The 25,128-nt window shown below is 36.7% G+C and overlaps 1 protein-coding gene across 1 annotated transcript in view; it reads left to right on the top strand.

Moving 5' to 3' along the window:
• The window catches only part of LOC125228763 (carbonic anhydrase-related protein 10-like), a 43,468-nt gene extending 18,566 nt beyond the window's left edge, over positions 1–24,902 (top strand). The window contains exons 3-11 of the mRNA XM_048133435.1: positions 8,029–8,079; positions 13,788–13,924; positions 15,299–15,490; positions 17,275–17,370; positions 18,752–18,818; positions 19,816–19,970; positions 22,985–23,116; positions 23,802–23,850; positions 24,205–24,902. Coding sequence (XP_047989392.1) covers positions 8,029–8,079; positions 13,788–13,924; positions 15,299–15,490; positions 17,275–17,370; positions 18,752–18,818; positions 19,816–19,970; positions 22,985–23,116; positions 23,802–23,850; positions 24,205–24,227 — 902 coding nt within the window. The 3' untranslated portion in view covers positions 24,228–24,902. The remainder of the gene's footprint in view (positions 1–8,028; positions 8,080–13,787; positions 13,925–15,298; positions 15,491–17,274; positions 17,371–18,751; positions 18,819–19,815; positions 19,971–22,984; positions 23,117–23,801; positions 23,851–24,204) is intronic.
• Positions 24,903–25,128: the final 226 nt, after the last annotated feature.

Here is a 25,128-nt window from a genome sequence, read left to right as displayed (position 1 = left end):
ACTAACAAGATGCTAACGGGCTATTGATTCAGGCTGCTGGCCAGTCGGAACTTTCGTGGTTGAGAGGTTAGAAGGCGACCACTTCGAAGTAATGCAGTCTAAAATTATAATTACTAATTCATTACTCACTCTGTTTAATTACTAATTCATCTGCCAATTATATGCACCTACAACCAGTTTTAGGGTTCCGTAGTCAACTAGGAACCCTTATAGTTTCGCCATGTCTGTCTGTCCGTCCGTCCGTCCGTCCGTCCGCGGATAATCTCAGTAACCGTAAGCACTAGAAAGCTGAAATTTGGTACCATTTATTTATTTTCATTCCAACCCCAACGTGTGAAATATTGTTGGATAGGTATTACTTAAATCGTTTTTTGATAATATTAATATTTTCGGAAATAATCGCTCCTAAAGGAAAAAAACCGTGTCCCCCCCTCTAACTTTTGAACCATATGTTTAAAAAATATGAAAAAATCACAAAAGTAGAACTTTCTAGGAAAATTATTTTGAATTTGATAGGTTCAGCAGTTTTTGAGAAAAATACGGAAAACTACGGAACCCTACACTGAGCGTGGCCCGACACGCTCTTGGCCGGTTTTTATTGATTTCTGTTAACAGGGAAGGTTCTTTAGGTCAAATATAATTAATTTATCTAAGAAACTAGTGTCTTAACTCTTACTGCTATTGAGCTATTCAATAAATTAGGTTTAATGACTGTACAAGTGAATCATAACCTTTATTAATTTTTATATACTATGTTACTTTGACATATGCCGTCTGATACTTGACATTAACTTTCATGTTACTGGTATAACAAACAAAACTAAACTTTTCATCTTAAGATAGTCCATCTTGAGAATATTTAAATAATGTGTCAGAATTCCTTAAAAAAAAAAGTAGCTCGACCTTCCTAAGATTGACCTTTCCATGTTTGGCTTTAAACCGGTGCGGTGACCGCTTTCCATCAGGCGGACCGTATGCTTCTTTGCCACCGATGTAGTATAAAAAAACAACTTTTATACAAAATAATTATCTCGTGATTTTTCAGTAAAAAATTATATGATTAACGTTATATTATGTAGGTATAGGTAGACTGAATAAACATGCTATTAATCGTCGATAAACGCAAAATGAGCTGATAAAACGAGAGAAGTAAAGTTTCAAATAACGTGCAAAAGACATTATTACATTTTACATTTATTGTCTTTGGTTTTGCTATCGACGCTTGTATAAGTCAGTTCCTATCAATATATTAAGAAGATCGTGTAACGCAAACTTTTTGACATCAAATGTAAAGTACAAAGTGCTTGAAAACTGGATAGATATTAAAATTACCCGCACCAGCGACGCTTTTGTTGGCGCGGCCGACAAGCAAGCTTGCACATGCCACGCAAAGAACTTCCAATGCAGCGTGAAATTGCCTATTTTCCACGTGAATTTTATTTATTTATGTCATACACCGATAACAGTTTCGCTCGGCCCGCCGCGGCTCATTGCGTCGGAAAATCTCTTCCATAAAGCAGGATGCATTCGAAATGTAATTTTATCATACGACTGTATGAAAAAAGAACAATTTAAATGCGTCTGGGTTATCTGTATTCATAACTTTTTTAAATTTTAAAGATTTAATATATTTAATAATATAATATAATATAATTAATAATGTATATAATTGGATTTGTACCCGACAGACGGACAGAGTCGCATCATAACAACCTTTTTGTTAAAGAACCATAAAATTACATAATTATTGAAACTAAGACAGCATCAAACTGAACGGCAAGCTTTCATATAAACCAAGCCTTTTAGGTATTGTATCGAGGAAGCTGTGTGTGCGTACATTGTGCGGGGAAGTCATTAGGTCTTCAGTTCCAATCAGTTACGGCAGCCAGACGCTTTGGGATTTCTTAAAAAAAAAAACTGTGCACCCTGGGATTGTATTAATATTCCTTCAAATACTTTAATTAATAATTATTTACTTCCTCTAATATTGTTTGACACCTGCTGAAATTAGTATAAAATTTAAACTGCGCAATATATTTTAACTTCAAAACATCTGTGAACTTTGCATTAAAAATTCACAAAGAGTACAATGTCCCGCAAGCAGTGCATCCTGTTAAAATTTGCACGAGCGCACTGTTGAAATTAGGACTATCTCACTTTGAATAAAAGTCGTATTTAGACTGCAAAATCATGCAAAGATATATCGTATATATATGATTTGGCTCATTCAGAACGGAAACTGATTCATTTCCGATGCATGGTTGAAGCTCTTTGTGGGGATCGTTGGGAGCGAATTGCCCGCGTTTTCAACGTTTTATTTCGATATCGATATTAATATCGACCTTTCGGTCTTATACACATATGTACATACATTAAATCCCGGTCATATAGTTATTAGTTTGATTAACTATTGTTAAATTATTATGCCACTCTTGGCAATTACAGGGTAGAAAGAAAACGAAAATTGTGACATTGCAGTGACAGGTTGCCAGCCTCTCGCCTACGTCACAATTAAACGAAAATCCCACAGTCGACTTCTACGACACCCACGGGAAGAAAGGGGGTGGTGAAATTCTTAACCCGTCACCACACGGGCCAAGAGTGACACTGAGAATTTAGTAGTCTCATGTGCTCTGCCTACCCCTTTTTTAGTCTATCGGTTTTTCTGTAACACCCGTTCGGCCTGCGTGCAATTCCACATTTACTGTGCGAGTGTGATTAAATTTAAAAAAATACTTAAATGAAACCTTATACAAAATATTTACTTATACTTTGACGGCCGGTCTGGCTCAGTCGGTAAGGGCATTTATTTGTGTGATGAGCACAGATAATTGTTCCTGAGTCATGGACGTTTTCGTTTTCTATGTATATAAGTATTTGTATATTATATATATCGTTGTCCGAGTACCCAAATTACAAGCCTTTTGAGCTTACCGTGGAGCTCAGTCAATCTGTGTAAGAATGTCCTATTAATATTTACTTATTTATTTATAATATAAATTTATAAATATTGGGGACACCTTACACAGTGCCCCAAACTAAGCAAAGCTTGTACTATGGGTGCTAAGCGACGATATACATACTTAAATAGATAAATACATACTTATATACATAGGAGACATCCATGACTTCGGAACAAATATCTGTGCTCATCACACAAATAAACGCCCTTACCGGGATTCGAACCCAGGACCGCGGCTCAGCAGGCAGGGTCACTACCGACTGAGCCAGACCGGTCGACATTTAAGTATATTGTTTATCTTGTTTATTAACAAAAAAAACATAGATCCATATGTATGGTTTAGTGAATTTAAATCAATAAACAGTTTTCTCGCGAGACGTTCCGCTCATGGAACGCTAGCTCCAGACTCGGAGTTAAGGCAGACGCTGACTGGCATTTCCCTGGCGAGCACTTCGCTCTTTCACGTTCCGATCGCGTTCGCGGAACGCAACAATGCATAAACATTTTTATGTTGTTGCTGTTTTATACAGTTTGGGTAGGGTAGGTGAAGAAATATTTTCTGATACGTGTAACCGGAGTAACAATACGAGTAGGTACAGTCAGCCAAAAAAGTGGTTTACCAATTATCGACCTTATGAGTTTAAAAATAGAGTCGAAAAGTTGTTTACCACTTTGTACCTATTTAAATAGATAAAGTTCAATAAACACACATCTTAAACTTAATTCAACAAACTTAAATGAACTTTCTGCGTCATTCGCCCTCCGCTCCTTTAAATGCAAAGAAACTAATTAAGTAATCACAATATTAGTAAACGCTACTTATAGGTAAGACTATTCAAAAGACCCACAGAATATTAGTTAGTACGTTTAAAAAGAAACACCGACAGGCTCATATTGTAGGGCAAATTGGTGTTAGCCTCTTTAACATTATATTGTTCAAGTTATCACTCGTCAACAGTTGAGAATGTTGTAAAAAATTATATAAATTAGCGTAAGCGATTGGAAAAGTAGACTAGTATCAAAATAAAATAGTAACAAATTGGAATACACCAGAATCAGCCGCTTGTTTTGATAACCACAGCTCGACCGCTACGTAATATACCTACAGTATAACTTCCTATAATGTTATGTTATGTATTATGTGGGCAAATTTGGCTACATAGCAAATAATCAGGAAACTACAAGCACCACACTGTCATAAACACGGATAACTCGAGAAAATGCAATGCCCGTAATGCACATGTTACACGAAAAATCGAGTGTTTTTATAGACCAATCACAACAAAAACATAGTGCTCGTACCAACGCAAGCACAAAAGTATCTAGTTTACTCGTAAATACGCCAATGAAGAATATTTCGAATACAGGAAAGCGTATTCCCGAAGGCCGGAGTTTGTTGAGTAGCATTAAAAGATTAAAAGTCGACAGTTCGTTCGAGCTGTATCGAATGCGAACGGGAACCGATACTCGAGCGACATATATTTGCGATGCAGGCGGCGCGTCCGAAGCCAACTTCGCCTAGCGAATGCAAAAATTTAAATTAAAATCATAAATCAGCCGTGTATCGAGTAAGTTTCGAGATCGGTGTATGTTTCGAATGCGGGCTTTGCTTGTGTTTTCGTGGTTGTTGTGTTTGTGTATTTTGTAAGTTATGAGAACTATCTCGTATGGATCGTTATTGTACACCTACGAACACGGGCGGTATAAAATCATTTATATTTTTGGATTAACTATTGCTAGTGGTAACGGGATTTGCAATACAATAACAGTCCTGATTTCAAACATAGTTAAAGGCATCCTAACATTGTTACACACAAAGATATGGAAGCACTTCTTTAGATATTAGACTTGGATGGAAATACTTTTAGAATGGAATAATTTTATTTAAATGTGTATTGACTAGTTTTTTGTTGTATTATAAAATTCAAATCAAACATTTGGTAATTAAATGGGTCCATAAAGAAATAATTTATATTGTTATTGTTTATTACGACTCAGAGTATTTTTGCATTAATTGCTTTTAAATATTTTGACTATAATAATCTCATAATCTTAATTAAGAGAACTCCAGGAAGCTGAAATTAAAAATTTTAATCTTCCCGAAATCCTTCTGCCGTAAGCCGAGACCGTTTTAATGATATAACGTTGCGGTTTTTTAAGATTTTCCTTTAAAACTATACCAGCTTACGTCGTGTTTCGAACTTTAAGATAATGTTAATGTCGTTAAATATTTGTTCTAGATAACTACGTAATGGATCAGATATGTCATTTTCACAAATTACATTTAATTATGAATATCAGACCCCGTAGCCGAATGGTATTTCTACGACGCGAAACGAAAACGAAACACCGCGAAAGGTAGTCTGGCTCTGTCGCGCTAATACGCAAGAGCGATAGAGATCTACGAGCGTTTCGTTTCGTGTGAGTTTGTGCATTCGGCTACGCACGCTGAACGATTTTTTTCTACGATTCACCGTGCAATGAAATTTTCGTAGTCTAAATGGATAGTCATGGTAACGCTCAGATTTATTACATTACCGTAACAATATAAGTCCAAATTTTCGTCATTGTGAATAAGGCATACTCATGAATACTATTTAAAATAGTCGAAAAAGGTGAAACATTTTTTCTTACACTGTAAGGTAATTATAACCTTTTGTTGCAAATAAATTATTATAGGAGTTTGTTTGACGACCGGTCTGGCTCAGTCGGTAAGGGCATTTGTTTGTGTGATATTTGTTCCTGATTCATGGATGTTTTCTATGTATATATCGTCGGTTAGCACCCATAGTACAAGCTTTGCTATTAGTTTGGGGCTAAGTTGATCTGTGTAAGGTGGCCACACTATTTATTTATTTTCTTTTACAACAATCGATGGCAATGTATAAATTCAGAAACAGTTAAAATCTACTAAAAATAGTCATAACGCTCTAATTTCAGTATTCCTTTTACCTGGTTCATACATGTTTCCATTCATTGTAGGCATAGAGTAGCACATTGCAAACCCACAACTGGACTGTACGGTCAATAGTTCGGCCCACGTGCTACATGCTACAAGGGAATTGTCGGAGTCGGTATGAATTAAAGGCGGACGCCTACGCCTATTTAATTATAGTGGTTCACGTGAGCAGGATAAAAATAAACTAGATAGAGGAAACCGGACCCCCTTATTTTGGTACACGTTAAGCTTTTAAAGTATGCCAGGTCACCACTGAAATTGCTACTCATCGCCTAATATTTTTGAAACTTGTACGTTAAAAAAATAAGCTTACGAACGTCCCACTGCTGGACAAGTGGACGTGAAAGCCCTCTCTCGCAAAATTATATGACACCTATAAAATTAAAGATCATTTCACTACCTATTTAATAAATAGTTTACTCATAAATATGTGTGAAAAGTGATTTTTAAAAATTATAAAACATGTGACACAAATACTTAAAAAGAATTGGCAGGTAATAAAAGAGATTGCTTCGCAAGTATAGTTAAGTTCGAAAATGGCGGAATGCTCCATACAAAATTCCACCCCCCGTTTTAGGGAAGTGGGGGATTAGAAAGAGACAAAAATTAGCCTATGTTACTCTCCGTCCCTTCGACTATCTTCACTTAAAAAAATCACATCAATTCGTTGCTCCGTTTTTCCGTGAAAGACAGACTAAACAAGAAGACACACACCACTTTTCCACTTATAATATTTATTATAAAGTATGGATTGCACTGGTGTGTTAAGCCCGCTGCTCTAAACAACTAATCCTTACGGCTTCACGTCTACACGACCACAGCTGTGCTAGTATTACTACGAGCATCCCACATTTCTTCTTACTAATGTAATAATAACAATTTCGAAAGGAGATGCTTATTACATATATACAGAACCGGCCAATAATACATATATCACATTTTTCGTAGAACTTCTTTTTTTATATTTCACTTTTTTATTTAAACTCACACGTCAAATAGGTATTTGTGCTACTGATGAAAAATTAGCCTAGGTATGGTAGCTATGGTGTTTTTCATACTATGATTTTCATACGTTTTCATAAAAAAAAATTGTATTAAATTTCTTGTAAAATATGCAATCTACAAATAAACATAAGGTATATTGGGGTAATTTCGAAGTACAGAAATGCTCGGGTAATTTCTAAAAGGGAATCTTGATATGATAGATATAATCGTGATTTTTATGTGACTTCCGAAATTAGACGACTTTCGAAATTACCCCAATGAACCCTACGTACGTCACTAACACACGTGTTCATCCAAAAAAAATACAAATGTGACATTTTATTGGCCGGTACTAATGCCATCTTAAGGCTCCAGTACACAATGGCCCATGCTGGCCCACTACAGGCCATCGCCATTGTGTACAGGGGGTAATGGTGTATGATGGCGGACAATTGTCAATCGTGGTGCGCAATCGGGGAGTTGTCGGTTTTTTGGGCACACTTCAAAGGAATCGTGGCGTAGCGTGGCCTGTGGTGTTCACACAATCGGCCATTGTTTAGTTTGTCACCGACCGCCTGACCGGGATAGTGCACTTTTTTGTTGCTAGAACTAGAATTTTTGATCGCCCAAAATATCAGTATCGTGGAGCAATGAAGAAACTTTTAAGTTTATTGATTTATATCAATCTGAGCCTGTAATACTTGTAAACAGTATATAAATAAATAGCCGCAGCCGTAATTACTTCTATGTCCATCGCAAGTGGTTTGCCAGCCAGCAATGAGACATGCGCCACTGTGTGAACACCAAGTGATCGTGGCCTACAATTGTGCATTGCAAAGCGTGGCCCATCACAGGCCATTGTGTACTGGAGCCTTTAGATTTGCGCAGTTGCATTCTACGGGTCATAACCCCACGACCCCACTTTAAATCAACACACGAAAGGTCCGCTAGTTGTACTATTCCCGTTGTTTCTCCCGACGTTCTTCTTCCGAGAACGCCAAATGAAGTATGAAGAATTTATAAGCAGAGAGCACGTGCCCGCCCGCCGCTTCGTTCTCGAGGCTAGTCGAGAGTGTTCATAATGAGAATTGTGCAGACTTAATTAGAGTCGGTTTGATTGCAGCCGTGAGTGGCGTCAGCTGGGAGGAATGGTGGACCTACGACGGCATCTCAGGTGAGCTTGCATCGTTATACTTGTTTTATTTAGTATCTATTTACATAATTGTGATGCCAGTAGACATGGTGATAGTTTCCCGTGCTAGTGCACAAAGTAGTATTTTTTTTGCTTATGTTTAAACTTTATGGTGTCTTGTGTACTACTGTAAAATGTCGTAAGATACTCGTGCGAAGAGGGTATTCGCAACTCGTGGAAATTTAAAACACGAGTGGCGATACGTTAATCAGTCAATCTTAATTTAATTGCTGTTAAATAATTGATGAATAATAATATTTATAATATTATTAATAAAATGTCTATGTCTGACAGTCATGTTTTAATGTAGGTATCGCCACTCGTTTCGAAATTCCTATTTTCCGCACTTCTATCGTAATGTACTTATTATAACTTGACTTAATAATATTTTCAGCAGTGATGAATTAATTGCCCATATATTTCAGTTATTTCAAGAAAAGTAGCAATAATTTAAACTGTAGACACTCCTCAAACTGACCAATATTTATTCAGCTACTTCTAGAAATGAATTTTATTTTTATTCCGCTTTAAATGTTATTCTGAAACGCTAAGGCCCACTTGCACCAACCACTTAACTCAGGGTTAGTGGGCTGTCATCTGTCAAATTCTATATAAAATGGTGGGTTAACCCTCGGGTTAACCCTCCATTTTCGTCGGTGCAAGTGGCCCTAAGTATTTCAAATTTAGTTATGTATTGTCATTGTCAGTACATACATAGGTAGTTGTTTAATGAAAAGTGGTGATGACGTCACACTTTCGTCATTCTAGAGGTGTCTAAACTACGCAATCAAAGGACATTTCGACAAAAACAAACCATTTTTTTACCACTTTTCTAATATCAGTCGAGATGACGTTTTGTCCGAAATGAAATGTCCGTTGGTCCGTTGAAAACAATTTTGTCAAACCTCGCATGGTATGACAGTTTGTCTTTGAATTAAAAGAGCTTCGGTTGCATGATTGCTATTTAAAGTTTTGTTTAACTTTCACCTATGATATTTTATGAAACTCGTTCGTTTTTAATTATGTAGCAGTAACATTTTTTTGTTAGATTCATGTGCATACATAGACCATCAGTAATAACATTGTTATTAAGTGAATGTATGTAATTGCTATACACATAGAGAACCGATTAAATTAATGTACTTAAATTTCTAACCATTGAAAGGGTAACTTAATTAAGTTCATTTTCTGTGCACCTTAAACTTTCATATGGTACTTAATGAGCCATCGAGCAAATAGTTTATTTGCATTGAATGCCAAATTAAATTATAATTCAATATGAAAGTTTAGCCTCAACATAAAACAGTAGATACTGTAATTAAATTAGTAACAAGTGGTTTAAGCGGAACAAAGGTTTTAATTTGATAAAAGCCACAAACGCGGTCTCATCTAAATACCAACGTAGCGCCGCATCCCTCTTTTTATTAGCACTCGGATATGGTTTAACCCGATAAATCGCTCAAAGGCACACGTACGTATATAGCTCGTGTAAAATCTCAATCTATTTTGAGTTTACGAGTACATGTGTAAACCCAAAATAGGCAAGACAGGAGCCAGGCAACCTTGAAAAACGTATTATAAATAGTTGGTAATCCCCGTCCTCCATACCATCCATTCATATCCATTAGGACATTCACCACCCACGACAACTGGGTGCCTCATAGACAGGCCTGCATGTATTAGGTATTCCAGGTGCCTAATGCCTATAAGACGGCAGAAAAGTGTCAATCTCAAAAATCTAGCTTTAGTGCAAAATATTTCGACCTTATGTGGTCATGACCCTTCGCCATGAAGAACTGAGATAGAAAAAGAAAATTTATTTCCGTTGACCTACCACAAGCGACGCAAAACATTACGTTTGCGAGCCGTATCAATTTCTCCACCCGATAACATTTTTAGCAGTTTACGTGACGCGAAATTTATACGGGCGATTTATCTTGTATTCATATCGCGTTACTCGCGAAATTGTGAGGTGTGTTATCGCTTGACGTACTTATATTTGACACTGTTCCTGATTATTATTCAGTTCTGTTTGGGGATTGCACGTCACCTGTGTAACAATGAATTTGTTTTCGCAGTATGAAAAGGACATATTGATACATTAGGCACTACTTAGGTATGGCTAGCAGATTAATTAGTGCAGATTACTAAATTTTTTAAGTTTAGTTTTATTTTAATATTAAGTATTCCTTTTGGCTAAAAAAACCTAAATTTTACTGATATGGGTGTACAACTGTACGTGTTGCCTGAAATAAAACTTTATTTATTTTATTTATTATTTTATTTTTTATTTTAAACTTGATCGGAAAAATGGAGGAAAGAAATCGGATGACGGAGATCGGACCTATAGTGCCTAAATTAACATAGAAATAGTTCTATGGCATATAACATAATTATTGTGATAGTTTTTAACTATTTAGCATAGTGACTATATTTTCGTATATCTTCATAAAACTTCCAAAATATATAGAGTTAGGTATAATTTTCATGTTTTAAAAACACTTTACTCATGTAGGTCAGACTCATTGCCTTTTTTGTACTAAATAGAATGCGTAAGGAAATTGAACGTCTTTTTACTATTTTGAATACCCCGAGTGTTTGCAAGTCCAACAGTTAGTTCATCAATTTGCTGCGGCAACAAACTAAAGAAAACTCTGCAAATAGTTAGCCAACGCTTTACTCAGTGTTCGCACCTAGTTTTAGGTTGGTGTCTGATTTTACGACCTTGAGAGTTTTTGCCGACCCCCCCTCCCTCATTTTAGAGAAGTGTAGGGTTAGAAAGAGACAAAAAGTAGCCTATGTCACTATCCATCGATTACAAAATCTCCATCGTCACCCCGTTTTGCCGTGAAAGACCGGCAAAAAAAAAACAGACACACACACACTTTCCCATTTATAATATTAGTATGGATATGCAATACATAACCGGTACCGCCAACTATCATAATTCGCGCAGTAAATCACGTGTAATATAGTTCAGAACGCAAAAAGCATTTAAAGGAAAGTTCGCTAACGCGTGGCCATAAAGTGGGCGTGACCGCAACCGCCGCGCCGGCTTCCATGCAATTTTCAAGGTCGTAAATAATAGAACCGTGAACGTTCCAAAGCACTTTGGCTACTTTCACAGTTTCCCTATTGGAGTGCATATTGAATAGTAATTGAGTAAGATATTAAAGTTAATTTGGTATGTCTTTCCCATCACCTTTGAGTATATAGACCTTTGGGAGCGGTAATCGGAGCCCAAACTATTAACACCTTTTGATAAGGTACAGCGGCCAAATCTCGACTGGGACTGGGGGTCAATTGTAACAAATCCATTTTTTCCATTATTGCACTATGATTTTGAGTTCTACATGTATCCACTGAACACGCCTACCATATATAACCGGTGGACACTCTATTTAATAATGTTAACATTGTAAAACATGGAAAAAATGGACCAGTTACATTTGCCCCCAGTCGAGATTTGTCCCGCCCATTACACTTCTTTAAAGTAAGGTACCACTTTAAAGAAGTGTAATGAGTAGACCTAGTGAATGCTGTCCTTGCCCGTATCATAGGAAGTAAGGTGAATTAGCAAAGTGCGCAGACCGAACAAGTGCTATTACTAGTACCTAGTGATATCTTAGATTATGATTATGATTTAGTTATAGCACGTTGTAGCAACAATGCAAGATGTCACTGTTAGTTTATAGTATGTAGTCGGTACTTTTCAAGATATTTTGTGGTAGGCACTTGCTCGCTATGCGCGCTTTGCCACCTTAACCTTACACCTATGGTGTAATGTAAGGACTATATTTAAAAGTAAAAACCAAATGAAAATTGGTACAGTAGTTTTTGAGTTTATCGCGATCATATCAACAAACAAACAGACATACAGACAGACGCTTTGAGGGACTTTGTTTTATAAGGTGTAGGTAGTGAAATCAGTGAAGATATAATATGTACTGTCTAAGTACTAAACTAAATTGACATAAAATGTTATCAGGCAGGCAAGTATGATCGCGCGATAAATGATAAAACATCAGGCCATCCACACTATTTGTAAGTGCAAAAACAAAATAGTCATGAGTATAATTATATCGATAAGATAATATCGATAAATATGATGTTGCAATCACAATCCATGTAATAATAATAAAAGACGTTTTAATCTCGCGAATTTATACACTCTGTAAATACATATATGATTGCAATTAATAGAGAAACAATCGAAACATGTTATAATAAACCGAACACAATAGAAATACGTTCACTGAATTAAAGTAAATTGACCGTAAATAACGAATATCAGTTTACAATGCGATCATGTGGTCTTTCTAAATAGTTGGGTATTTTTATTACCTACATTATGTATGAACTTCTATAAATCTAATAAATTTCCTACAATCCACTACATAAATAGTTGTTTTCTTTGAAACTGTAATCCTTTTTTACAAGCTTTTTATTCAACTTGCCTTGTTAGTATTGTTAGTTTGGGTCAAAACGTAGGAGCTAAATTTGACCCACTTCCCGGTCTCCGATTGAGCTGAAATTTTGCACACATATGTAAATCACGTGATAATGCAATATTATGGTATCATGGAGCTGATCTAATGATGGAGCTGATAGGTGGTCATAGGAACTCTGTTATAAAACGTCGTATCCCCATCGAGTAAGGGGTTTTTAGAAACGTCTCGGAGAGCAATGACTGTTGAAAGAAAGGTACAGTCGCCGATAAAAGCTTGTGCCAAAAATATTTTTTTTGAAAAAAAAAACTTATTATTTTCCTTTATAAATGGATACTCTATTAGTTCTGAGTAAAAACATAATGTGCCACATCACATCTTTATCGGGTAGTCCCTTCGGTTTCCCTAGTGTCATATTTCATAAAGTAATGATACCTACCGGAAGACCCTTTTCCATTAAATAAGCAGTGAATGCATACCTATGCGATAGTGTATTTCAAACCATTAACCTGTGCTAACAAAATTGAAGTTTACATTATGTAGAAAACGTAGTAACAGCAAAGGTTATAAATATTTTCACACCTATCATTTTACTCTCATATCTTGATTTTCTTTATGATTTTTTTATGTCGAATGGTGCTGACTGGCTGTTATATGTACGTATGTTGTACACGGGATGACAGGGACAGTGTTATGTCAATGCTATCGCGCTATTCTTGTCACATCGTGTTAAATAACATTTATACCTAACAGCCAGTGTGGGAGCGCCAGAAAATCTCTTAAAAATTTAATATTTATAGACTGAAATAGATACCATACACTAAAGAAAAAGCGACCAAGCCCACTAGTGGCGAAGCCGGGAACCGAACCCGGGTCTCCAGCTAACGCGGCTGACGTGATAAACCGCTACACCACCCCGATAATTTCTCTAGTGTATGTTATCTCTGGCTAGGCGCCTTTAACCAACTCTAAGGGCGAGCAATTTGTGCCGGCACCTCCTATTTAATATTTAATTTAGTGGAAACATCAGTTTAGTGCGCTGCAGTTTAGGATTGCGGATTTTAACTTGGCTGTCATAATCGAAATTGTTTTTTTTTCTATCATTGCATTGTGCGTGCCAACGACATTAAAATATCAATTGCGGTGTTTTTGACAAAGTGTCAGCAGATTTTCTCTGAGGAGTTGTTAACACAGTTTCTCTCTCACCGTTTTAGTTCATTTATTTTTTATTCTTATGAACAGGGCCAGCGTTCTGGGGCTTGATCAACCCAGAATGGTCCCTCTGCAACAAGGGCCGGCGTCAGTCGCCTGTGAACCTGGAGCCGGACAAGTTGCTGTTTGACCCCAACCTACGGTTCCTACACATAGATAAGCATAGGGTAAGTTAGGTTGACCCAAATTGTTTATTTTCCTTTCGATTTAGACTTGCGTTACATACAGGTTGTCATTTTTATAACCAACAATATTTTCTGGATATGATGGGCTAAAAATGAAAAAAAAATAGCATTAAATATCTTATTAAGTTTAATATTATATAGATTTTACACCTTTCACTGTCTCAAGCCATGATTCAGGTGATTTTTTTTACTCTAATGCACTGCTGCGAAATGTATTTTATGGACATTTTTGGAAAGTCTTGGGTAAAATTTGAGTCTGCTTTTTAATGTAGGTATGTCCCAGATCCTTCAGTATTGACGTCTATAAAAGTTACAACCTGTATAATATCATAGGTAAAATATTGTTTTGAGGGTGGTGGTCACCTCTGTCAGCATCGAGCTGCATTTTATGTATGAGAAATCGCTCGTTAGTATGAAGACGCTTACGCATCGTGAAACTGAAGGCATGCGTGAGCATTTCTTTTTTTTTTGCCACTTTTATGAAGTGTGATATTTTTGAAAAAAAAAAAATGCTGTTTCTACTCAGAATTACTAGCCTTTTCAATCGTAGTAGTTAAAAAAATTGTCCCATACAATTTTTTCTTATTTTGTTGCCATTTTCCGTACATGTTGTATGGGGTAACAAAAGAGGAAAGTAAAAAAAATGTATGGAAATTCTGGGACACTTTTTGTCTCCCAGTGAGATTGAAAGTACTCGTGATTCTGAGTACAATTGACCTAAAATTCCCTAAAACAATAAAAAAAAAATATTGGCAAAAAAAAAAGAAATGCTCGCGTACGCATTTTCATATGTACGAGCGATTTCTTATAACAAATGTTGACGTTACTGATAGATGTGACTTTACCGTGAAATTGTCTTTAGCACGTATATCATCATCTTCCTTGCGTTATCCCGGCATTTGCCGCCAGGCTCATGGGAGCCTGGGGTCCGCTGTGACAACTTATCCCAAGATTTGGCGTAGGCACTAGTTTTACGAAAGCGACTGCCATCTGACAACTTCCAACCTAAAGGGTAACTAGGCCTTATTGGAATTATTCCGATTTCCTCACGATTTTTTCCTCAAGCGACTAACAAATATCAAATGACATTTCGCACATAAGTTCCGAAAAATTCATTGGCACAAGCCGGGGTTCGAACCCGCGACCTCTGTATTGAAAGTCGCACGCTCTTACCGCTAGGCTACCAGCGCTTAAGCACCAGCCCTTGTCTTTAGCATGTATAACTAACCTATAAAGAACACAAACTTTATTTCAAACCAACCCAATAAATTTCCTACTTATTACGCATTCAGCATTTATTCCCCGTAATTATTCAATTTGTTAACCTCAATTTATAGCTAAGGCGTTTTATTACAGATAAATGGACTGATAAGCAACACGGGGCACTCGGTGATATTCACTGTGGAGAATGAGACGCGACACCACATCAACATCACTGGCGGCCCGCTCTCCTACAAGTATCAGTTTCACGAAATACATATACATTACGGGCTTCACGATCAATTTGGTTCGGAGCACGCCATCAACGGATATTCTTTTCCTGCGGAGGTGAGGATTAAACTTATTATTCAAAAGTGGGGATTTAAGTTGGGCTTGTCTTTTGTGGTAGCTTGTTGAAATATTATGTAGATTTATTTAGTGTTGTAAGTGGTACAGTTAACTATTTTTCCCTTCCTAAAAACGAATCTACCAGGTTACTCGTCAAAATATCTTTCAAAACTAAACCGCTATGTATCTTTAATCTGGCTTTATGTTACCTACTTAATTATTATACCCAGTAAACTTATTGCTATTATTAGACTTTCCAGTCTTTCCACTACTGATATTTTACAAAATGTAAGGTAAAGTGTTTTCAATCTATTTTTATTTTCCTAGTTGTACATCCTTACTCTTAAAACAAAAATAATATGTATTTACTCTCTTTCAACAACGTTTCAACGTTTCCTTCTACGTTTATTTATCTAGCAGGAACGTAAGCCTTCGAAAGTTACATTGCCGAATAAACATGTTACACCGACAGTAAATTTTATCAAGTATTCTTTCGAGAGGTCTCAAAAGAAGGCGTAACAGATGTTTTCACACGCATCGGCCGAGGCGGAGACGACGAAATCCCAAACGTAATCCCAGCGAACGACTGGAAGCCAAAGATTTCAAAAGAAAGGATAAGGCAATTCATATAAATTCTCTTGATGCGCCTTGATAGAACGTTACAATGCGATCGGTTGACTAGTTTGCATCACGCGCGCGTTTGATTGCATCGACTGTACGCTTGGCTCTGGGTGGCTGGCACAATTTTTGATGCTCGTATGCCACATCCTTACGAATTAGTATACAAATCAACGCTGCGAGCTGCGAGCCAACTGAAGCGCGATTCGTGTTTATTTATGTGACAAATTTTACGCAGCCACTTCCAAAATCCCAAAATCATGTGCTTACTCTTGTGTACATTTTTTACTCTTATCTTTAGTAAGTGTGAAAAGAAAGCGGTACAGACTAAACATTTGGTAACTGGCTTCTACAAGATGTAAATAAATTGTGGGGATTCATTTAGGGAGTTTCGGGTAACAAATAAAATCTGTAGTTAGACAATTTATTCCAATATAAAAATTTTTCAAAATCTGACTATGATTTAAATATACCCGGGCGTTTTCCAAATTAAATCCCGAATATCGAGTTTCACCAGATCTAGACGTGTTTGGGCTCATTCTTCTCAGAATCACGAGCTGATTCGATCCCGACGATAAAGATATGTGTCCTATTTTTTTTTTCTTTTACGTCACGATTTTAACATGAACTTACTACGAGCGTCACGCTCGTATTGGAAACTCGAATTTTGTATGGAAAATTTGGGACACATTTTTTATCGTTGGGATCGAATTAGCTCGTGATTCTGAATTCGAGAGAAGTCACTAAAAACCGGTTGAAAAGCTTGCCTATTAAGTGACAATTTTCGTCCGTGAGATCAAAAATGCAGATCTGAAATTCGATATTCGGGATTTAATTTGGAAACCGCCCGTCTAACAGGGTACGTAGCCGAATGGCACAAACGCTCACAAAACGAAACGTTCATAGATATCTATCTCTATCGCTCTTGAGTATTGGCGCGACAGATCCAGACAACCTTTCGCGGCGTTTCGCGTCGCTGAAATGCCATTCGGCTACGGCCCTTATTTTTCTTACCTACACTTGTTATGGCGATAGCAGTTCATTGCCACATTTTCACTATTTTAATGAATATTTAATCAGCTATTTCAACTTGCAGTGAATACCACACCTACCCCAGGCTCACACTTTACATTGTAACCATTGATTCAAACTTTTCTTTGTTGCAGATTCAAATATTTGGTTTCAATTCGCAGCTTTATTCAAATTTCTCCGAAGCCCTGCACAAAGCACAAGGAATTGTTTCGATCTCGCTTCTCCTTCAGGTGACTTGAAGCATTTAATTGATATTACTTAGAGCGTAGAAATTATTCATAGAGTTATACCAAGCTGAGTTGACGGTGATTTTGCCCTGCCCATACAAGGGTTGTGTACTGTTAACTACTTAGATAATGATTGATTGATTTGATAGATAATGTTTTTTTAGCATCAAGTCCGCCTTTTGTAATGACTGCACCTGCACACCTTACACTCCCACCCTATCTAATCTACTGGGTGCTCCTGTGACTCTGGCAAGCTGCGGGAGCCTACAATGGGGTGCAATGAGCATCCTACTTTGTCTGATTCAACGTTCGAGTCTTAGCGGATCAGATGTGACGCACACATATTATGCAAAAACTCGCTGCCTCTTAAGCGAATGATCAGAGTCACATGAGCTAGCAGCGGTAGTTCGTATCAACATTATCCTCCCCCCTGCAGTATGATATGCTGGCTGGAGTTACCCCCTGAGTCTGAACCTGAAACGCCGCTTTTTGTACTAACAAGTACGTTTTTTTTATTCGTACAGTAAAAGTCAGTAAGTATTGCCTGTGGCTAGTCTGTGGCCAAGAGTCAGCTCATTTATAATAACATTTATTTACATACACATATATTATATTTCATTCAAGTTTTCATATTAAATTAAAATAACCGGCGGGGATGACATAATTGCTATCGAAAAAGTTGTACGAGTATGTATGATTGTAAACCACTTAACTTTGTGAGTGTTTATTCAAGCAAAGTACCGACGCAATAAGGAACTAATTAATCGTCAAAATTGTATTTGCTCATGCTTTTATAGTAATTGGAAATATCGAAATAGTGTCCGACCGCACCTTTTCATAGGTTCAACCCAAACTGCGGGATTAATTAAGGAAATTGGAATTTTCTGCGCACCATTGGATTATCCAAAGCTATTAGTTCAAATTAAGAACTGCCTGAGTATCTAAAAACTATAGCGCTAGTCACTATCGGATTAGGATTCCACATTTGGGTAGCGTTTAATTACTTTAACGTTTTATTAATGGTTTTTGATGAGACAGAGTGTTTTAGTCCCCTGCAATATTTTGCGGAATAAATGATGAATATCTATGAAACTGAGCCAAATACAAACCACTTCTAAAGTCGCTTAAAATTACTGTCCCATAAAAAATATCAAAGTTAGACAGCCACAATATTATATGTTTTTTTTGTGATTTTGGGATTGGTCTCATAGCATAAATTTCACAGACAAGTATGTAATAAATATTGTAAATTATTGCAGGTAATAAAAAACACCCTGTAATAAGAGATAATTATTATAATTAAATATTACTTTATACATTGTTATATAAGTTTTAGCTGATTTGTGAACAATAATCATGACAGTAAAAATATGAATTGTTACAGCTTGGAGATTTATCAAATCCTGAATTACGGATTTTGACTGAAGAATTAGAAAATATAAAATATGGAGGTAAGAGACTATCTAAAGCAATATTAGTTGTTCCAATAATTCATCAAGAATCGATCAATAAATAATCAAAACCAGTTTCATCGACTTTAATGATTAATTTATTGATTATCTGTGGTACGTAGTTTACGTCTTGTATGCTTATTTTGATGCTTGTATTACATCGAACTGCGTCGAATTAATAGTGTCAACCACTATATCAATCTAAAATGGTGGCTTATACATATGAACACACGGTGTATACAGAACATCCAATTAATACCTACATCGGACAGCTTGCATGTATTAAATGCTACGTCGCTCATTGTTACTTAACTCCATCCAATCGATAAAATATTAAAGTAATTAGTACGAAAGGCATTTTTTAAGAATGTGTTTTCTTGAATATATTTATGTAAATTCAGCTGTCTAGTGTAAATGTTGACGATGAGTCTACGGGTTAAAAGCGTGAACAACGAAAACTTATATGAGACGCAAAGGCGACCTTAATCTTACACTGTCTGTACCGTATTATATTACAATGATAACCAGAGATCGGACGGATTTGCGACATTCTTAGTGACTTACGTCATTTTAATGACTTTTAGTATGAGATGACGCACAAAAATCCGATCTCTGATGATAACATACCCTTGAAATTACTAAATACAAATATAATAAGTAGGTTAAATTGTTTGTAAGTTAAGGCCCAATTCTAACAATACTTCTAAGACACAGCCATGATATCGATCTGTCGTATCAAAAGAAACGTTTTTTTGTGAAAGTAATGTCACTTATGAAACTGACAGTGACAAACCATTATCATACCGCTATGATCATTTAGAAGCGATAGACATATTGACAATGATTGCCGTTTTTTTTGAGCTTTCAGTCTATAAATGCCGGTCAATACACGTCTAGTGAAACTGTCAGTGACTCATTAAAAACTCATAGAAGGATTTATTGTGTTGCAAATTAAAAAAGCCAGTCAGTGTCTTAATTTTAATTTGACTGTTACCAGGAGCAGAGATGCCAATAAACAAGTTGTCAGTGCGGGGCCTGCTGCCCGACACCGACTACTACATGACGTACGACGGCTCCACGACGGCGCCCGCCTGCTTCGAAACCGTCACGTGGGTCATCATCAACAAGCCCATCTACATCACCAAGCAACAGGTAAAAGAATCATCAACAGAATCGTTCACAAAACATATCAACAAAATTATCAATAGTCTAAAAAAGTTCAATAACACCTAAAGATTAATGTACCACAGCATCAAGGTCAATGGTCGCCCGTATTCCTAGCGAGGGCCTTTCATGTTTAATTTGTTGTGTGTCTCAACAGCCGTGTTGGCGTGTCTCAATTCTGGGCAAGAGCCTCCCTCCAATTTTTTCACTAATTTCTATCTAGTGTTAACGAAGGACCAAGGTCCAGTTCATCCCGCTATCGCCGTCGAGTTCTTCCTGCTTGCCTGATCTCAGTTTTCGGGCTCCCACTCCCCACTACTTAGATTGGTTTTTCTAGTGTGATTTTGCCTCACAACTCGTTTGGCATTCGGTCGACATGACCGAGCCATTTCTATTTAAGCTTAACCAATTAAGCTAGTAGTAATTTACCTTAGAGGATAGCATGTCGTCAATCAAATACCGTTTAGAAACAGAATTGGGCTATTCAGTTTAACTGTTGGAGTGCCGTAGTTTAATTGTGATAAGAATCAACAACCTGTGGGTAAGAATCAACAACCTTATGAAAATCAGTTCAGTTCAAATATATTTATTTCTCTAAGATTACAAAATATACAAATCACTTAAGCGAGCAACAAACAAAATTTTAAATTTTAGTAATTTATTTATTATAGTAATTTAATCACATAAATTACAAGTAAGCCATAAGCGAGCAAAACATTAACTTTAAATTTAAATTTAAATCAAACTAGCAATGAAATATAATACAATATTTCCAGCTATGGCATTTACAAGTGAATACAAATGTGTTCAGCAGACTGCATTACGCGCACCATTTGTTTAAGACATGCACATCGCGCATGCAAGCTGGTGGATTGCGCTTCAAGAAATAGCCACACGGCGTTCACTCAACTCCGAGATTGCGAACAGTTTTCACTAGCACTTAATTTCCCCAACGCAAACGGAAAACATAAGCAATGATTTATATTAACAGCCACACAACGCGGCACTTTCAGTTTACTTTTAACACGTACATAATTCACGACGGAGTCTTTGTCTAAAGGCGAGGGACGTGAGTTGTTTATTGTAGCGTGAGCACAAATGAAAATGTTATTACGCTGCCCCGGCCACGGCTGAATACACAGAAACTACGCTAACTAGATGCCATAGTGGCGCCAGCGCCCGTCTCGACTTCCTGGCTGTGAATCGTCCTCAATTCATATTTTTCCATGTTTCTGTGGGGGATATCCCACAGGTCTTAAACACTATTTAGCAGAGATCTATAGCACAAGGAAACCAAGAAAGTGTACACTAGGAATTTACTCGTATTCAATGTGTACATGAGAACTGTTTATGACCGACTGACTTATATATAACATAAACAAACGTCAAAGAATCGTTTGCCACAGTCAGTACTGTGGCCTATTAGGCACAACTCGATTCTATCGAATATCTCATTGTCGTTATATTCAATAAAAATATATATACGAGTATAAAAACTGACAGGTTAATATCGTCCGATGAATTGATAACCTGCGGCCCTCTTGACTTTTCGATATACGACTAGTGTAATGATAAACTCCTAGTCTCCTATCTACTGATTTGACTTCTAGACATTGAGAGACTTACTTAAAAACACTCTATTCCTCTTCACACTGATTCAACTCTTAATCGAATTACCTCAAATTCAGTGCACTTACTCGAAGACTTTTAGCATTATTGGATACGATAACAGAGCGTCCCGCTCTCGTTATTACGTTGTAAACATGTACAAAGGCAGCGAACGATTTCAGGTAAATTGAAAATTTTTCCTTTTACATTACTGTTGAGTGTGGAGCCGCGGTCGAATTAACGGGCTGCATACACGCGACCACAGTTGATTATCGAGAGGAAAGCAGACATTAAAGATACTAGCGCTAATATGTGAAATTATCTCATCGTTATTGGGGATTAACTTTAGCACACAGCAACTGAAAGAAGTTACATTCTGCGGCAACGCTGAACATGATAGACTAGGTTTTATCAAATTGTCTCAGAGGGCAAATGTCTTATTAACATACAGATATTGAGATATTGATATCGGAATATCGTCTGGGAAACTGCAGGGTTAGCATATGATTGCCGCGATAGTGTGTATATAGCCGCGAGATAGACTATCCGTGTCATTAATACGGTTAGGAGAAGATGTGTGATATATCTCGCGGCGACATACTCTCGCAGCTGTCATGTGCTAGGCCTACTGGTCAATCTGTCTAACAACCCTTTAGCCCATTTTAAAACAACTCCATGATTACAAACATATGTCTATCTCTTGTAAGAATAACAAACGTAGTTGTTAAGTCGCTCCTACAAGTCGGATTGTAAATTACAAGTTGTTGGCGCGGCGTGGCGCGGAGCCCGAGGCGGTCGATGCCACCCCGAGACAACTCCACGTCTGCCATATTAATATTTAATACATACATGCGACAATTGAATACAAGCTATGGAAACAATGTATTATGGCTTTCCATCACAAAACGTTCTTAGGCTTACCTAATGTATAATAAGGCATATTCTCTGTCGGTATTTTAGATAAAAACGCTCTTACAAGGACACTTAAAAGGACCCTTTGACTTAGGAAAGCCACAAATGTTTGCCCAGGAAGTGTAAAACTATCCAGCACACAACCATTCTTGCGTAAATACTGGAGTGGCAGACTTTAATTTTACTATACCGATTTCATCATCATCAACTCCTCCTAGCCGTTTTCGGCTTCGGCGACTGTTTTAAAGTTGAGGGCCTCGCTGGAGTGCTCTCAAGTAACTGACGTAGGTAGCCAAGTTTTGCTATGAATGTGCGACCACACTCGCGGCAGGTCAGCTACCCTCCGACATTAATAATTGTAATTAATAGGTACCCTTGTCCCTCCCTGGTTAATTGGTCATGGTGGTCGCCCTCATTGTACCAAAAAGAAAATTCTCTGTGTATATTTAATTCAAAGTTGAATATGATATTTATATTAACAGTTACACGGGCTACGTCGGCTGATGCAGGGCGACGCGCGTCACCCCAAGGCGCCACTCGGCAACAACTTCAGACCTCCGCAACCTCTCCATCATCGGGCGCTACGTACTAATATCGACTTCGACCTAACCAAGGTAATAATAAGTTAGATGACAATCTCTTTCTTGAGACTAGTGCCTTAGGCAATTCTCAGGATTAGTTGCCAAGGAGGCCGAAAAATGCATGTATAAAAGCAAGTGAGAAGAAACCAGCCACTGAAAACCTGACACCCTATAGGTAGGTCGTATCGACCAACGTCGACCAACTCGAAAATCGTAAAAAAAATCACTCTCCCTTAGAAAATGTCAAGATTATACAACCAAAATGTGTAAACAACAATTTTAAAGGGTAACGGGTAAAGACCCGTGCCCGACTGATACTGCGTACCAATATCGACGTCGATGTCATTTTTTAAGAATCATTCATAGAGGCTGGCAACCTGTCACTGCAATGTCACAGTTTCGTTTTCTTTCAACCCCCTATTTGCCAAGAGTGGCACTGAAACTTGAGTAGTTTCATGTGCTCTGCCTACCCCTTCATGGGATACAGGCGTGATTGTATGTATGTATGTATTCATATTTATATCCACTCGTAATAACTGTTCTTACATTTATTTTTTAAAAAGCAGAAACGTCTGCTAACGATTCTAAACATTTTTATATTAAAGGAAAAAATGGAAAAATTTACGCTTCCGGCGGGACTTGAACCCGCATCATTTGCAAAAAGCGTAAATTTTTCCATTTTTTCCTTTAATATAAAAATGTTCTTACATTGTTTCAGTATCCTGGTAAAACTTGCCCGAGTATGCATCGAGACATGCATTATAAAGGTAAGTTTAATATGAAAGGAAGTGCCCCAATCCAAATATTGCCACCTATGCTTGCTCTTCACTTGCATTTTGCATTTTATTATATGGAGCCACGCTATAGCCTTAAAAATATTCAGAAACTTAAAATCCATAAAAATGGCAAGGCCTCATTTTGACTCTCCACTGCCGTCACTTAAGGGTCACGGCAAATCTTATTACAAAGCTGCCAGGTTTACAATTCAGAGCTGGACAGTGAACGTGCTAAACATTTTTTCTTATTTTTTAAAGTTTAATCGTTTATAAAACAACTTATAATTTTACTTACATAACATAATAAATGAATAATATATTCATTGACTTTCAATTTCTTTTCAGCCAAAAGCTGGACTCAGTACTGAAGACTTCAAAATTTATTATAACAACAAGTGTCTATAATATATGTTAATTTACTTAGAAAACAATGAAAAATAATTAGCTTTTATTTTGTATATACTCTTGTACAGTCTTGTTAAAAAACTTTACTTCGTATAAGTTAAATAAACTGAATGTAGATTCGTTGATATTGTCAAATTAATAGCTGATCATGTCATATCAATACTTACATAATCAAAGTTCACATAGAGCCATATCCTTATTGTGTAGTTCGATAGAATTACCGTAAAAATGTAACATATAGTTAGTAGAATATAATTATAGGTAAATTATAGTTGAAAACATCGGCCTCTTAAATAACTTAATTCATACTTTCGGATAGATTTGCCCTCAACATCGGGTCTGTTATATTTACGTAATTAACAAAGTAGTGGACATAGTAATTAAGTAATCGATCGAATGAGAACGGTTTTATATCTTGTACACGAGAACTATAAATTACGAACAATACGTATGTTTATAAAAATTATAAAATTAAATTATGTAAAAGCATAAATTTTAATTAATTTCTTGTTTACAGTGATTTAAAAGTTACCTTATTTTTATAAAAAAAAAACAATTATCAGTAAATTGAGATAACATTGAAGTGGAAAATAACAGAACTATGCTCTGGCAGGCAAGTATGGTCGCGCGATAAATGATAAAACATCATCAGGCCGTCCCTATCGCACTAGGTAAGTGCGATAGAGATGGCCAGATGTTTTATCATTTATCGCGCGACCATACTTGCCTGCCTGATCTGTTAAAATATACCCACTTTTTATTTAATAAAATACTGTTATTCATATTTTTAATAACATTACGCATATCAAATGTTTTTTCACCTATGTATATTCATTTGTTTACTGTTAATTAAGTCAGTAGCTG

This window comes from Leguminivora glycinivorella, chromosome 8 (genome assembly GCF_023078275.1).
Source record: "Leguminivora glycinivorella isolate SPB_JAAS2020 chromosome 8, LegGlyc_1.1, whole genome shotgun sequence".
Taxonomy (NCBI): domain Eukaryota; kingdom Metazoa; phylum Arthropoda; class Insecta; order Lepidoptera; family Tortricidae; genus Leguminivora; species Leguminivora glycinivorella.
This window is presented reverse-complemented; position numbering and strand designations above follow the sequence as displayed.